The 15,879-nt window shown below is 40.3% G+C and overlaps 1 protein-coding gene and 1 long non-coding RNA gene across 2 annotated transcripts in view; one reads left to right on the top strand and one right to left on the bottom strand.

Annotated features, from left to right (window-relative positions):
* Positions 1 to 15,879, top strand: part of LOC141562621 (uncharacterized) — a 118,269-nt gene that overhangs the window by 14,314 nt on the left and 88,076 nt on the right. Inside the window, exons 2-3 of the long non-coding RNA XR_012488213.1 lie at positions 2,274 to 2,429; positions 4,667 to 4,762. This is a non-coding gene — a long non-coding RNA (uncharacterized LOC141562621). The remainder of the gene's footprint in view (positions 1 to 2,273; positions 2,430 to 4,666; positions 4,763 to 15,879) is intronic.
* Positions 929 to 15,879, bottom strand: part of LOC141562619 (tubulin-specific chaperone cofactor E-like protein) — a 162,644-nt gene continuing 147,693 nt past the window's right edge. The window contains exons 24-31 of the mRNA XM_074302627.1: positions 13,418 to 13,528; positions 11,339 to 11,541; positions 10,167 to 10,330; positions 9,703 to 9,951; positions 4,657 to 4,819; positions 3,063 to 3,150; positions 2,618 to 2,734; positions 929 to 1,711 (exon numbers count right to left, since the gene is read on the bottom strand). Coding sequence (XP_074158728.1) covers positions 1,611 to 1,711; positions 2,618 to 2,734; positions 3,063 to 3,150; positions 4,657 to 4,819; positions 9,703 to 9,951; positions 10,167 to 10,330; positions 11,339 to 11,541; positions 13,418 to 13,528 — 1,196 coding nt within the window. The 3' untranslated portion in view covers positions 929 to 1,610. The remainder of the gene's footprint in view (positions 1,712 to 2,617; positions 2,735 to 3,062; positions 3,151 to 4,656; positions 4,820 to 9,702; positions 9,952 to 10,166; positions 10,331 to 11,338; positions 11,542 to 13,417; positions 13,529 to 15,879) is intronic.

Below are 15,879 nucleotides of genomic sequence, written 5' to 3'. Positions count from 1 at the left end.
AACAGAAGCTCCTTAAGGGCAGGGAATTAGTTCCTCTTTAGATTGCATAGTGCCTTTATATATAGTAGGCACTTAGCAAATGCTTGTGAAATGTAGCCTGTGAATGCCATACTAGAGTAGGATCAGATTCTCTTTGTCTTTTAAGGGCATCCCCAGCCTTCCATTCCCCCCGGGTTTGCAATCTCCGAGTCATCCTTAACATTTCTCTTTCCCTTCTTCACTTGCCAGCTTTAGCCCATCAATGACTGTTACATCATTCCTCTTCCCTCTTATACTCACCATCTTTGCTCAGGCTCTCACCACCTCTTGTTTGGTCTATTAAAATGACCTGATTGGTTTTGTTACCTCTGGTCTCTTCCTTTCCAATCCAAACCTTACACTGTCAGATTGATGCTCCTAAAATCAACCGGGCAATTGATCAAAGTTTATTAAGAACTTACTATGTGCCAGGCACATAGGTGCTAAGTGCTGGCTTGTCACTCTCCAGCTCAAGAAGCTTGGGTGATTTCCTATAGCCTCTCTAGAATAAAATACAAATGCCTCTTTTTGGCAGTAGAAGCTCTTTACATTTCCCTCCTTTACATGCTCTATTGCTGAATGTGACAGTCCATCTCCTATCTTGGGGTCAGGCATAGTCTGTCCCCCAGACCTGGAATGTGATTCTCCATTCTTTTCTCTGTCTGCCTCTTTCAAGGCTCAGCTCAAATGCCACTTCCTGATGCTCCTGGATGTTAAGCCCTCCCCCACTCCAACTTCCTTAACATATATGTGTGTGTATGTGAGAAATGCTATGCTGTTTTTTTGTGCTATAATTCATTGAGGGCAGGATCTGTCTTGTTCACTGAATCTAACCTATAGGAGATACTTAATGTTGTTGAAGGGAATTAATGAAAATCAGTGAGTAAGAAAAAGTCCAGTCACCAAGGAGTGAGAATACTTGAACACAAAAGTTTATTGAAGCACAAAACACATTAAATTATTTGGTTGCTTTGTAAAAGGGGACAGAGTGGGTATGGGGTGGGATGGAGGAGGAATCCTTAGGTCTGCAAAAGAGAAACCCAGTGGTCAAAACTGCCCTGGCCAGGGGAAGAGAGGAGCGCAAGAGGAGAAGACCATGACCTTCCTTTGATGGTACCCAGATAGGCCACTTCCAAACATATTAGATCTTTAGAGCCATATAAGCTCTCCAGTTGTTTTCTCCTGATTTTGTCTTAAAAATTTCTCTCACTGTTAAAATTGTGACCTGGACAATTGCATGGGTTTCTGTCCTCTAAAAATAGGGATGCTGTTTTCGTTGGCTTCTTTCCTTCCCCCCGTCACCCCCCAATGCTTTTTGTTTGGGGGGAAGCCAAATTTTTTGGAGGTGGAGAAGTTGAAATTTCAGGCAAAATGGATGCTGTCCATGATTGGCTTTTAGTAGCACCAGGGTGTGCTCACTTATCCACATAGCCTGGAATTTCCCTAGCTTCAGACAGTCCATTTTGCTCCATTTTCAGCCTTGAAAGGCTGAATACTTCTGGATGGGTTTTGACTTAGGGGCACACACTTTTAATCCTACAAGGAATTGAAGTAAGTAAATTACAGTACTTTAAATAGAAACCTTGAGTTTATTATGAGGTTGTGCCTGATTTATACACCAAATGCCACAGTGAAATCTGGGTCAGGATGAGGAGGGCAATCCAAACTTGGAGTTCAACAGAGGAATTAGAGGCTGTGAAGAGAGAGAGAATTGTTAACATAAAAACACAGTATCAGGATGGAGAATGTTGTCTGGAGGGCATCCCGTGGCTCAGGAGTTGCTATCTGTTAAATATCAGAAAGCTTCACAGTAGGAACCACTCCAAGGTAGGGAAGACTCAGCCACCCAGAAATTAAGGACTGCCTCTCTGGCGATCCTGACTAGTTCAGGTTATGGCTGGGGTGTCTCTGTGGTTTTCTGGAGGGTGGCCAGGACAACTGTTTGTAGAAGCGAGGTTGTCCCCATTCTATTCTAACTCCTGAAGTCCTGGGGTAGTTTATTGGCATAAGTGTAAGGATGTTTGGTTATTGGATTTTACCTCTTAGCATCAGCCATGGAAGTATCCCCAGAGTAGTTACGAAGCTTCACCCCCAAGTATTAGAGTTTACCTCCTTATTTCCATTTTCTTGTATTTTAGTTGAATATATGGCTACATTTATAATTGGGGGTACCTGTTACTTTCTACTTCCTGATGCTGTAGAATGTAAGCTCATTGAAGGCACTTGATATTTCCCTGTTGTCTTTGTATTTTCAGTGCCTCACTCAGTACCTGGTGCATAGTGAGAGCTTCAGAAAATAATTGAACTGAATCACCTCCATCTTACAGAAAAATAAATGGAAACCCTGAGTCAGAAATGGGCCTGAGGGAAAAAAAAGTCTTCATATTGCCTCAATCATCTCTGGGATAAAAGTAAGTTCTATAGTCATATTACTGATTTGATTGGACTTCAAATAGGAACTACTTTTAGCAAAGGTAAAATCACTTATTTAACTTTTCATTTCTTTCCCTAAAGTGACTGTCAGGAAGATTAATGGGTTGACTCCTTTTGGGTAAAAGGCAGTCTGGAAAAGATCCTGGGGAAGGGGTTTGGGAATCACCTCTGCAGCTCTTGCCATCTTCCTGCAGGGTCCCTGTCACACAGCTGCACAGAGGTCCATCCACTCTGCTTGTGCAGATCTGTTCACAGCCACCATTGTCTTCACACCAGTCTAGTCCTGAAAAGAATGTACGTCAACAGCCAATGAGGTAGACTGCTCACAAAGAATTACATCTGGAATTTAATGATTTAAAAGAAGCAGATGAAAAAGAAAAAGCAAGTCCTTTTTTGATTTAATACAATTCAACAAAAGTAGTTACTTGAGGAGACGTTACTAATTCTTCTGAGGATGATGCCCCCCAGTCACCCTACCCAACCCACACAATATTACTTTTTAGGAAAGCATTCATTGACTGGATTTATAACACAGCACACACCCTAAAGTTAACTTGGGTCTTCAAAGTGTGTTGCTTTAATAATTAATGGTATTTGGGGAAAGTACATACTTTTTCTCCTAATAGGTCCCACTGAAATGATCTGTTCTTTAGGTTCTTTTGTGTAATCTGTGGCAATCCTGGAATTCTGTGGGCAATTCTGAAAGACAAAACACCAGAGGGCCCATCTCATTCTTTCAGGCTGATCATTTATTCTTTCCAACATCCCCACCCCCAAAAGAGTCTATGGCTTCAGCCTCAAGCATAACTGCTGTTTAGATTAATTAGAACCAATGCATCTTGATCATTGAACCCACTGGGGACATGAATGCTCTGTGTTAAACAGAATTGGAGATATTTTCTGCATTAGGGTCAGATTATAAAGGGCTGCCTGTCTGATGATGAGGGCTGGTTTATCTCATTATATACTAATGTAGGCAGAATTGGAGGGAAGTGTGATTCCCATCAATTCCTTCTTAGAATATAGATGCATGACAAATGTGATGATGAAGCGTAGAAGGTGAGGTACCAGATGAAAATTCTGTCAAAACTAACAAGCATAGTGGTGAAATAACTACCTGGCATGGGAGAGAAAAATGCCTCCAAGGCACAAGTAGGAGTACACAATACACTAAGGGATGCCGAAGAAACTTCATCCCATTGGTTTCATAGCTTGTTAGAATTCAGAGAGATGTGAAAGATAGTTATCATTATCATCATAGCCAGCATTTACATTGTGCTTTAAGATTTGTGAGGCATTTTATGTATATAATCTCATTTGATCCTCATAACCACCTTGGGAGGTAGGTGCTAATCTATATAGATGAGGAATTAGAGACAGTATAGTGACATGCCTGGATCACCCAGTTAAGTATTTGAAGCAAGATTTGAATTCAGACCATTAAGTCCAGCATTTTATCCAGTACTTCACAAGATGGATAATTGAGACACTCTAATTCCCTCATTTTTACAGATGAGGAAAGTGAGTCCCAGAGAGATGAAGTGATTTGGAGAGAGAGAGTCAGACTTTGAATCAGTAGAAATTTGGCTGTATTTTTTGCCTCTGACACTAGCTGTGCGATCAAGGGCACATCACTTAATTTGCCTGAATCTCATTTTCCGATAATGGGATACTTACAGCATCTGCTTCACAAGGCTGTTGTGAGGGTAAGTTGTGATAAGTTGGGAGAGTAAGTGAGGGTAAATGTCAGCTGTTATTGTCTAGAGACTGCCACACAGTAGACACTTAAATACTTTTGAATTGAACTAAATTGTCCAAAGACTCACAGATGGTTAATAGCAGGAGTTCAGGGTTAGCTCAGGAGAGCGCTTGGGACAGACAGAACTTCAGGCTTAGACCAAGAATGGCAGTTTGTAATCGTATGTCCCCACATAGCCTTGGCGTTGGCACAGTAAAAACAAGCCTTGGAGAGACAGGGAAGTGGGATAATTGACCATCATTTCGCCATTCCCTTCTCTCTTATTCTACTGATGCTAACTCTTCACCACCACCCCCCTGAAGGTGTGGACAGCATTCACACTGATGCCTTTGCCAAGTGCCATAGAGAGTTCTTTAGACCACACATTTTTGGTCCTCGCATCTACCATCTGGGAAAAGCTCACCGAGGAGAGAAAAGATGAAGGATTTCATCTGCTGCTCACTTACAATTTTGCAGGAATATTTTTCTGAATCACAGAGTGACACTGCACAGTGAAGGTGAACTTCATCGTAGTCCCCGATGAACTTGAAGACTGTGACGTGGAAGCGACAGGTGAGAGACACGCCATTCTCCTCAATGCCAATGGTGTTATCTTTAATATTCTGACACCTGCTCAGACAGAAAAGTGCGATCTTTACTTCTGGCACATTTTCTACTCTGATACATTATTCCTTCTATAATCACTTTAAAATTGCATCCTTTCCAAAAGACTACCAGGAATGACCTTATAAAAATGTCTTTGTAACTGAACAGATACTTTTTTGAATATTAGGGTTTGGGAGTTATCATCCCTGTTATATATTATCATAGGTTAATTAGTACCATAACTGCCAATAAAGATTAAAGAGAAAACCTTCTACTTTGATTTCATCTCTCATTTTGCTGTTTTGCTGATAGATTTTTAATCAATAGAAGATGATTCTCTACTTAATACATTTCTTCAGTTAAATTTTTTGGAGGTCTATACCTGTCATTTCATTGGTATAGAAATTTCCCAATCAGGACACCCTGGGAGACTGACATAGATCTGCAATGTGTATGCTTAGAGTACCCTGGAATACAGAGAAACTATGAGATTTGCCCAAAGTCATATAGTTAGTGTGTCCAAGGTAGGACTTGAACCCAGTTCTTTCTTACTCTCAGGACAAACAACTCTCCATCAACTCCTGGAGCTTAATTGCTCTTCTATAATATTAGGTTTCCCAAGTCACCTTGTGTCATGGGATGATGGCTATTACTTATGTGGGGGAAGATGTTAACAATAGAGTTCAACCATAGAAATCCATAAGCTCTGATGAATCCCCATTGGAGGTGGCTCAAATAGCAATAGAAAAACACACTCAGTGGGTGCTGGTAGCTTGCAGCATGTTGCCAAAAATGTAACCTGTATGTAGTGGGAATGGGACCAATGGTGTCACTAAGGACATGATAAGGAGCAGTGGTGAGGCAAGTTAGAGGACCTGGATTCCGTTTCTTCCTGCCTCTGATGTGTACTATTTGTATGGCATGGGGTAAGTTACTTAATTTATTCTCTGGGACTCAGTTTCCTCATCTCTGAAGTGGATGGGTTGCACAAGATGGCTTCTGCAATCCCTTCCAACTCCAGATCTATAATTCAGTGACATTTTATATTATTGGAAAAGGAGTTGGATCAGTCATGAAACAAGAATGAAGGTGAATAGCCCAACAGCTTAATTAATTCCTGCACTCCCAGAATATTACAACCAGTTCACCAGAGCTTTGAGTGCATCCTCTATGGAAGGACAAGGTCATGTATCACACTAGATTAGTAAAACCAGTTTGATTGTAATTTGTTTCTGAGTGTCCATTTTGATTCAATCCCAGATCCATCTAAATCAGAAGATTATGTCATGGAAAAACCTTTGAGATCTATTGTGAAATATGTTATAGGGCCACTGGTACAGAGATTCAAGAATCATGGGATGATGAAGAACTGGAAGGGACCTAAGAGATCCTTCTGGATCAAGGTGGGAGTGGGGTAGAGTGGGAACATCAAAAGGTGATTTCTTAAATGATGTGACATAGGCTCTACCAACTACATCCTATACTTCTGGCATTGCTTCAACGAGTATTTCTTAAACTTGGCATTTGCATCCCTTGAGACAATCAATCATCGCACTGAGTGGGGAGCCACAGCACTAGGGAAGTTCTCAGTGGTGAAAGACTGATATGCAATCAACTGAAGATAGTTATTTTCTCTTCCCTATGACTCCCCCATTTCAATCTATGGTTCATAGATAATTAGAACTGAAATTATCTTTATAGTCTCTTGTATTTATTTGTTTTTATAATTAGGAGCCAGAAGTGCTAGAGTTGAAGAAATCACTTTGTCTGATCCTCATATTTGACAAATGGGGAAACAGACATCCATAGAGGTTGTTATTTGTTCAAGTTCATACAACAAAGCCAATGCTGATTCCCAGATTCTAACCATATTAGGAAAAACCAAACTTGCCTTTTAGGAAAATGGCCATGTGAAAACACATTTGCTATACTGACTTATACCAGGGAGGACTATTACTTATGGGGGGAGGGTGTTAGCAATAGAGTTCCAAAGGAAAGAAAAGGAAAGAAGAATTGCAATTAATTCCCCCCCCCCCCCCAGGCTGGGGTTAAGTGACTTGCCCAGGGTCACACAGCTAGGAAGTGTTAAGTGTCTGAGACCAAATTTGAACTCTGAATTCAAGGCCGGTGCTCTATCCACTGCGCCACCTAGTTGCCCCCAATTAATTTTTTTAATGTATAGAAGAGAAAAGAAAGTTGAGAACAGTATACAAATGGGACAATTTTGTTACTACCTTGTTAAATGTGATGCATACTTAAAATGTATATAACTCTCTTATTCTTTCTGTGTTGAAATATTCATTTTGTGAATGGTTGTTATATTCATCACAATGAAAGAAAAGTTAAAAAACAATCTAGAAAACATAAGGAAACTAAACATTGGAAGCCTGACTTTTTTTTCCCCTGACTTTCATTTGGACTTTACCTTCCCATAAGCTTCTCCACTGAATCCCCATTCTCCCATTGGTCAATGCTCTTCCTCTTCCCAAATTCTCTTAGACTTGTGCTTATGTTTTCTCCCCCCCCCCACTCCAGGAGAATATAAACTCCTAGAGGGAGGGGATTGCGTTTTCATTTGTCTTTCTATTCCAGTTGCCTAGCAGAATAACTTGTATATGATAATGATAAAAAATTATGATATCTAGTATTTATATAATACTTTAAGGTCAACAGAGCTATATATGTGTTATCTCATTTGATCCTCACAGCAACCCTAAAAGATGCTATTATCCCCATATTACAGATGAAGAAATTGATACTTAGGAAAGTTAAGTGATTTGGCCAGGTCACACAATCAATAAATAAACATTTATTAAGTACCAACTACATACCAGACAGGCAAAAGGCAGACTCTTCCCTAAAGGAGATCATAATCTAATGGGAGAGACAGTGTGTAAACAAATGTATACCAAAAAAAAAGCTATATGCAGGGTAAATGGGAAATGATTAACAGAGAGGAGGCGCTGGAATTAAGAGGGTCTGGAAAATGTCTGAGGAAGGTTTTGAATTAAGATCTTCCTGACCCTAAGGCTTCAGTACTTAATAATTACTTGCTAAACTGAATGAAAGCATTTGCTTTTAATTAACTCAGCACCCAGAATAGCAGAAGAGCGCCTGGAATAGCAGCTGTGGGTGGAGGAGGATCCCAAGGAGTGAGGAGGCAACGTTTTGTGGGCCTTAGAAGAGAAGGTGATGGTGGCTCCCAGCAAGAGCAGGAGTAAGCCCCCTATTTAGAGGGGGTGATCTGAAAGGGACATGGGGAGATTTCCCCATCACCTCATTTTCTGCACACAAAGGCTCTGTGTATATCTGCCTTAGAGTAAGCAAAGAGAGCAGCCTAGGGACATCGTTTCCTGACCTGGCACAGAGACACCCACACATTCCAGCCACGATCATTTATCTTGGCACTAGTTAGCTCCAGATACAAAGGAAGGAAGAGGAACCACTTGTCCGCTGACTCTTGAGCCCTCAAGGAAGAGCCTCTGTGGAAGTTATATCCTATTACAGATTTTGATGCCTAACTGGGTTGTTAGAGAGCTGCAGACTTGAATTAATGGGGTGAGTCCCAGGCTGCTACCACTTCACTCTATGCTTGCCAAGTGTGACTTGACCACAGCTAACTTGTGCCTGAGGGCCGATGAATTGGTGTTTGCATAGGAACTCACATGAAAATCCTACTCCCAAGCCTCTCACCTTCAGAATACAAACCTAGGTCTCTACCTGGCTGGAAAGACTTTGAGCATAAGCCTCGTGGCACTATCCATCATTTGAAACCTGCCCCAGCTACATTTGGAAAGGATAAAGAGGTGAATTCAGGTGGTAGGTTAGTGATCATTTCTGTTATTGCAAGACTTGCTTATAAATGCTGAGAGTTGGTAGAAATCGAAATAAGTATGTGAATTAGTCCCATCATTTTCTGCAATGAATCCCATAAAGAGATCTAACCTGGAGAACTTTATTCAAGCCCTGAGATAAGATGCAGGAGAACTTTTTTTTTTTTTTTTTAAATTCAACTCTAGTACAAAATGCAAAATACCAAAATTTCCTTCAAAAAAGGGCAGAGATAATGTCATCTAGGTTCATGCATAAACACGAGATGAGGTTGTGGCCCTTGTATTTTGAGGAAGGAAAAGAAGAAGGGACTGAGAAATGCATTTTTAGCTGACCCAAGAAGAAGAAGCACAACAACCTTGAAAGTCTTCCCATAAGTCACAAAAATCTAGGGCTATAAAAGAGAAATGAGTCAGAAGCCACTTTCATGTATCCAGGAAAGATGGAAATTGAAACCACCTAGGGAAAAATAATGTCTCTACCCTTCTGAAAGATCTCTAGAAAAAAGTTCCTATATCTTGTTCAGTTACCCATGCCAGTGGGTGTCACTGTCTGCTATGAAGAATTTTCCCTGTGATTTAACCTCCATCCCACCTTGATGTAATTAATTTCTGCTTGCCCGCATAAGTCCTTTCCAAGGACTAGTAATCTTCAATTGCTTCCACTTTTATAACAAGGCTTTTTTCCTAGGATTCTTTCTAGTTGTTTAGTCACTTATTTTCTAGACTATCTAGAGATGGTTCTCATCTTTTGTTAGTGGTAGAAAGCAACTCTCAACTTCAGTTTCCTCATTTGTAAAATGGGTTTACAATAATACCTATTTTGCTATGAGATAAGGTGCAATAATATTTGTAAACCTTGAAGAGCTAAATAAATTAATTGTTCTCTATTACTATCACTACCACCACCACTACTATTACTACTTCTACTCCTACTATTACTGCTACTGCTATCACTAGTACTATTGCTCTATTAGGCAGCCAAGGATCTCTATTTTGCTCACCTAGGAAATGACCTCTGTAAATAACACAGTAAGGACTCAAAGAGCACCCCTGAATCCCAAGAAGGCTACGCACCCTCCTTCAATGATGAAGTATCTGAGCTTATCATTGCTGTCCCGGGAAGGGGTTGCATAACATTTGTTCAGTGTCAGGATCAGGTGTGTGGAGTCCGCCCCGACCACGAAGACTCCCACGTACAGCACGTCTCGGGTGGTCAGGACCACCTCGCCCTGACGGTAGGGATGCTTGTAGGAGGCATTCTTGTACAGTGCCATCTTGGTGGTGAAGCTGCCTTCTTGGGTTGGGACGGTCAGGTTAATCACACTATAAGGTAAGCGACTCATTAGAAAGGAAGATACCAGAAAAGCTATATTTTTTTCTAGTTTTTAACCATTTTTCAAGGTGAAAACAGAGGAAGCAATGGGACAGTGAATGCCTAGGGGACTTGCAATGAGGATGTTTTTGATCTCATAGATTTAAAGAGAGAACTGTAATAGTTTTTCCCTGATGGAAGGAGCATGGGCCCCAAAAGCCTTTACCTCAGCATTGGCCTGACAACAGAATCCAAGGAGATCTTGATGTCCAGTTCATAAGCACAAGAGAATTCCACATTGATTGTGCGATCCCTCGTGATGATGTTGCCAGTGTTATTGGCGCTCTCAATCCAGACTGTGTTTTTATACATGATATGGGTACCATTTGACTGTGGAGCAGAAGAAGATGAAGGAATCATTAATCCTTAGAGTTAGCCATTCAAGTCTGTAGCCCTGAAAGTGGCAGAATGGCTTCATTCCATCTGTAACTCAGAGGCCTTTATAAATCAGTCTGGAGCAAGTCTCAGAATGATGTCAAGTGTTTCCTGGAAAAAATATCACAATAGATTTTGAGAGCACCCTTCATTCTCCTAACCTTGTACAGGTAGGGAGGTCCTTTCATCGGTCACTGAAATGCAACTGTGATTAATTCTCAACTGGGACATGTTCCCAAGGAGAGGAAACATGAGTAATTAAAATCAAGAGGGAATCTCAGCCAAAATGTTCACCTTCTATCAAATTTTCCATCAGAGCTGTTATTAAGCACCAGCAGAAACTACCTGAAGTTTCCCCTCCTCTCTTTGCTGCTAAGGAGCAGAAGAGACCCAGAGGTGTTCAACATGAGTTGTACCAATCCATAAAGTAGGCCATTAAAGCCTGGGTAGCTACCAGTTGGCTATCCTTCATCAGCAGAACCCTTTTTAATGGCAACCTGGCTTGGGACAAAGAGGGAAGATGAATTCTGTGTCTGTTTGAAGGAGCAATGGGAATCCAGGAACTGTAACAGAGCTGAGCTGGAACTAGGCCAGGACATTTGAGAAATGCTCAGCCCCCAAAGCCCAAGTTTAAAGCTGCCTTTAGGCAAGTTGGAGAAAAGGCTGAAACCGAGAGACAGAAAACGCGTCCACAGAGAATGCAAGGCAGACAAAACAAATCAAGAAAAGAAACATGAGTCAATTTCTGTGCCATTTCAGTGTCTACAAACTCCTTAACACTGAAATGACTGTTTCCTTTCCTGCTTTTCATTCCTTGTGTCTTTGTTTCCTGCCTTGATGTTTTCTAAGGACATTTTGCAGGAGTAGCCCAAATTCAAGTTAGCTTTGGAAGCACCCTGGCTCCCACCATCACCAGGGCTTTCCCCATCCATGTGTGCTATTCTTCCTGTTCCACCTTCTCACCTGCACAATGTTCCCACAGTTCCCTTTCGTGTTGTTGATCTGAAAGGAGATGAAGTCTTCCCCCTCGATGCCAGAGCAATGGCGATCATTGATCCTCACCCCCTCTCTCTCAAAGCCAAGCTGAAAGAGTTTGCACTTAGATATGGAAACCTCCATCTGAGCAGCCTTGCAAGTGACTTCAGCATCAATGATATCATGTGAGTCTGCGGGAGACAAGAGTTTTTAGGAAAAGTTCTGCTATGTGGGGATAGAGGCTGATGAGGAGAGAAAGGTAAAGGGGACAGCTGGGAACTCGGATGTTCTAGAGGCTGACGGTGTCCATTCAAAGTTTCATGCATCTGCAGCCATTCTTTGATCTAAATGCACTCTCTAATTTATTTGAAAATAAATGTTAAACTGCACAGGCACCTATGTCTTAAGGAACAAATATTAATGCTTTTAAGAAATGAAAAACTGGCAATTTTCCTATTTGTCTCTTTCTGATAAAAAAAAAAAATCTTCCTTAGGGTAGGCTTCCTTTGTGGGTATTATCTATCACACACCTGCTTACAGTGACTTCTCAACATCAACTAGTTGCTTTGTTGGCAGTGGTAACAGGAACTCCTTCAAACTTCCAGTTTGAGAACAGCCTGTTAAGCAGGATCCCTCTTTAACCTGTCCCACCATTCAATCCCTCAAATTACATTCAAATCCCCCCCAAAAAAACTTTGGATTACTGTGTGTGTGTGTGTGTGTGTGTGTGTGTGTGTGTGTGTGAAATTTCACTTGTTTTCTGAGTTGTTGATACAGATACATTTTATCCCAGTACACAAACTTGTATTAATGGACATCACAGAAAAAGAAAGGCTTCTGTCAGCAAAGACCCAGCTCCTGAACTGCCTCTATTATCCTCTCCCATGGTGCTTTTGAGTCAATTAAGTTTTCATCCTTTAAGGTTATTAAATTTGGCACATTGTTTTTTAGTTCAATCAGAAAACAAAGGTCAGCTTGCAGATCATTGGATCTAGCTTCATACCACAATAGGGTATTTTCTGCAGAGAAAACCCTGCAGAAAAGTTTGTGGTATTGGGAAGAAATGGAAAATAGAAGTAAAGAGGGTCTACCACAAGTCTATGATTGCCTGTGAGAATTCAGGCAACAAATCATTTCTTTTCTCCCTTAAGTATGGACATAGCTATATAGCCTCAGATATTTGTTTCTGATTTCAGAAATTTCTGTTGGGTCTTCAGGGATGCAGAGCTCACAATGGGAGATACAAATCTCTAAGCTCAAACAAGTCTAATGAATGCTCTGGAAACTCCTGATTACTAGCTTCTTTTTGTCTGGTAGGTTGGAAACATCTTTACTTCCCTGTGAAGCAAAATCTTAGATAGATTCTGATTTCTCTCATGTTGAAAATAGTCCTACTGGATTAGATAGCCTTTGAGATTCCATCCAATTCTGTGACTCTGTTTTCAAATGTGTACAGTATTATTCTCTGAGGAGGATGCTTTGATTCAGGGGTGTGGTTTAAAAAAAAAAGTCTGTCTTGTTATTTAAGAAAAAAGAAAGAAAAAATAGCCCTTGATGGAATCAGTTGATTTTCTGCATTCATAAATTTATCAAACCAGTTATAATTTACCCAACAGAAGGATTTAGATATGTGGAGATGAATGTGATCCTCTTCTAAAGTGATTTGACACCCTCCATGCTCTTTCTGAATGGCAGCAATGGCTCAGTAAGTTGGCTTTTAACTATAGAATCTTATCTATAGTAACTGGCATGTCTACAGTACTTTAAGGTTTGCAAATCTCATTTGACCTTCATAATAATTCCCTGAGGTAAGTGCTGTGGATGTTATTGTTATTTTTAATGCACATGCTGCAGATGAGTAAAAGTGAGGCTCAGAAAGGGTGACATCTCTGATGACAAAGCACGAAATATCAAAGTGGGGATTTGAATCCAAGACTTCCTGACTCCAGGTCCAGCCCTCTGTCCACTACACTATCCTGTTTCTTGAAGATTTGTTTTCTGACTTTTTATCATTTTTTTCATGTTGTGCTTCTCTGGGTAGAATGATTGATTGAATTAATCACTCACTGTTTCCATATGGTGGAGGTTCAATACAACCACACAGTTCTCCACCATTGTCCAGTTCACAGCTACGGTTGGGACAGTCAGCCCCCACACAAGGATCTTCAACCACTCCTGCTAAAAGGGAAAACAAAACAAGAACACACATAACTTTATTTTCACATCAAATAACAATTACTTTTGACTTCTGATGGACTTCACATCTACTGCCTCTGTGCTTTTTGGAAAGGAGAAGGTTCTAAGATAATAATAGCAAACCAACTGACTCTAGTAGCAATTGAGGACATCATCTGCTTGGTTACTCCCATCATGGTGGGACCATCAGTCTCCTCAGGGACAGTTAGAACCATAGAGATGATAGAGACATTTTGAGAACAATTATCAAGCATTATAGCCCTCCTCCTCAAACTCTTAACATTTGTAAAAAATGAAACCAGGGCAGCTAGGTGTTATAGGAGGACCTGAGTTCAAATTGACCTCAAACACTAACACTTCTTAGCTGTGTGACCCTGGGCAAGTCACTTAACTCAATTGCCTCAGGGAAAAAAAAGAAACCAAATAGACAAAAAACTCAGATTAAAATTCATTAGACCAAAGATGGTATTTTGTTAATATGACTATTAGACTGCGAGCTTGTCAAGAGCAGGGACTATCTTTTACCTTTCTTTGTATCTCCAGAACTTAGCATAGCAGCTGGTACATGGTAGGTGCTTAATAAATGACTACTGACTGACAGTGGATATCAGTAAATCATCATCTATGCAAGAATCCAAATCATAAACATCATCACACTGTAAACATTATAACTTCAAGGGACCATCCTACAACCCACAATCCACTTGGAGCATTTCCTGAATTAAATTAGCTCTTTATCTCCAAATGGAGCTACACTCAGTAGATAAGAACATATTCAAAAACCTCCAGAGAGGGCTTTCCCTAATGGCTCATGGTAATATCCTTTCCCAACATATAGCAGCTGGCACTGACATTTACTGCTGATATTCTGTGATTCTATGATCTACAAATTTGTGGTGGTATATGATGATTAGAGACTGATCCTAAAATGGCTACAATCCCACTATAAACCACTGAAGAGGGGAAACATTTCCTTTGTCATAGTCACAGATCCTATTCTTGCTACCAGTCAGTCATGTGCCAATTGTAAGCTCCTGATTACAGAGAACTAAGAAAATCTGATCCTCCCTTATAATAAAAGTAACTTCCTCATGATGTTGCTACTCCCTCAATTTGCTATCTTTTCTTATTACTTCCACTACCAAACTTCTAGAAAGAGTAATAGTAGTCCACACATGTTATCAACATAATCTCTTCAACTCCTTAGAGACTATCTATCTATCTCAACTGCTCTACTAAAATGGTTTTCTCCAACATGACTAACGATCTTCTTAGTGCCAAATTCAACAATTTCCCCTCTCAGTCCCGTGGTTGTTTTTTTGTTTTGTTTTTAATTCAATTTTACTTTATTTTCAGGTTCAATGTTTTTTCCTCCCCCATTCTTTCTTCCCCAGAACCATGAGAAAGCAAGAAAAATGAAACCTATTAGAAACATTCACAGTTTAGCAAAAATAAAATTCCTGCATTTGGCCCTATAGTTCATGATTTTTCAACGGCATCTGACCCCACAGATCACTCCTTTTTTTGGGGTCAACCTTGCCTCTGTTGACATCTATAACATTAGTTGCACTGCCATAGTTCTACACTAACCATTCCTCTCTTTACCTTACCCCATCCCTCAAAACTCATTTTCCTCTATATTTTTTCCTTGGGAAGAAAAGATAATGAATTTGGGCAGGAATGGGTCCAGAAAACTATTTCCACTACTGATTACAGGACCAATGAAGTACAGGGAAGAAAATGGCCCTAGGAAGTCCAGGAGATAGACAAAGTTTACCATTAGAACCAGATTATGGGGCTATAGGTTAACTTTCCACACATTGGTAGGGAGAGAGCCAAAGTATAATTGCAGATTTCTTATGAAAAATGGATTTACAAGCAACAAACACAAAGTTGTGGCTTCTCTCTTTTTCTCTGTGTCTTTGGCCAAATAAGCACCCAGTTAACATGTCATTGTTTTATCACAGAGTCTCTTCCTGGAAATTGGGAGAGCATTTTCCCAGAAGAGGGATCATCTCTTTTAGAAGATAGACTAGAGAACCTTATTGTATAAGAGAGACCTGGACCTGTGATTATATACTTAATTTATTCAGTCTAGGCCCAGACAAATCACTCAATCTTTTCCATTGATCCTTTTTATGGATATGTGTGTGTGTCTTTTATACAAAAGTACAATGTGGGCAGCACGCTGGCAAATGCTGGGCACCAAACAGGCATTTAGTAAATATGGGTTGACTGATTTATACAGTGTGAGAATGACCAATCAAATGGCATAATAGATATAAAGTATATACTCAGTAGCACACATACAAAAACAGCCTATTTAGAAATGA

This window comes from Sminthopsis crassicaudata, chromosome 3 (assembly GCF_048593235.1).
Source record: "Sminthopsis crassicaudata isolate SCR6 chromosome 3, ASM4859323v1, whole genome shotgun sequence".
NCBI lineage: Eukaryota > Metazoa > Chordata > Mammalia > Dasyuromorphia > Dasyuridae > Sminthopsis > Sminthopsis crassicaudata.
Note: the sequence above shows the minus strand (reverse complement) of the source record. Positions and strands in the feature narration are given on the sequence as shown.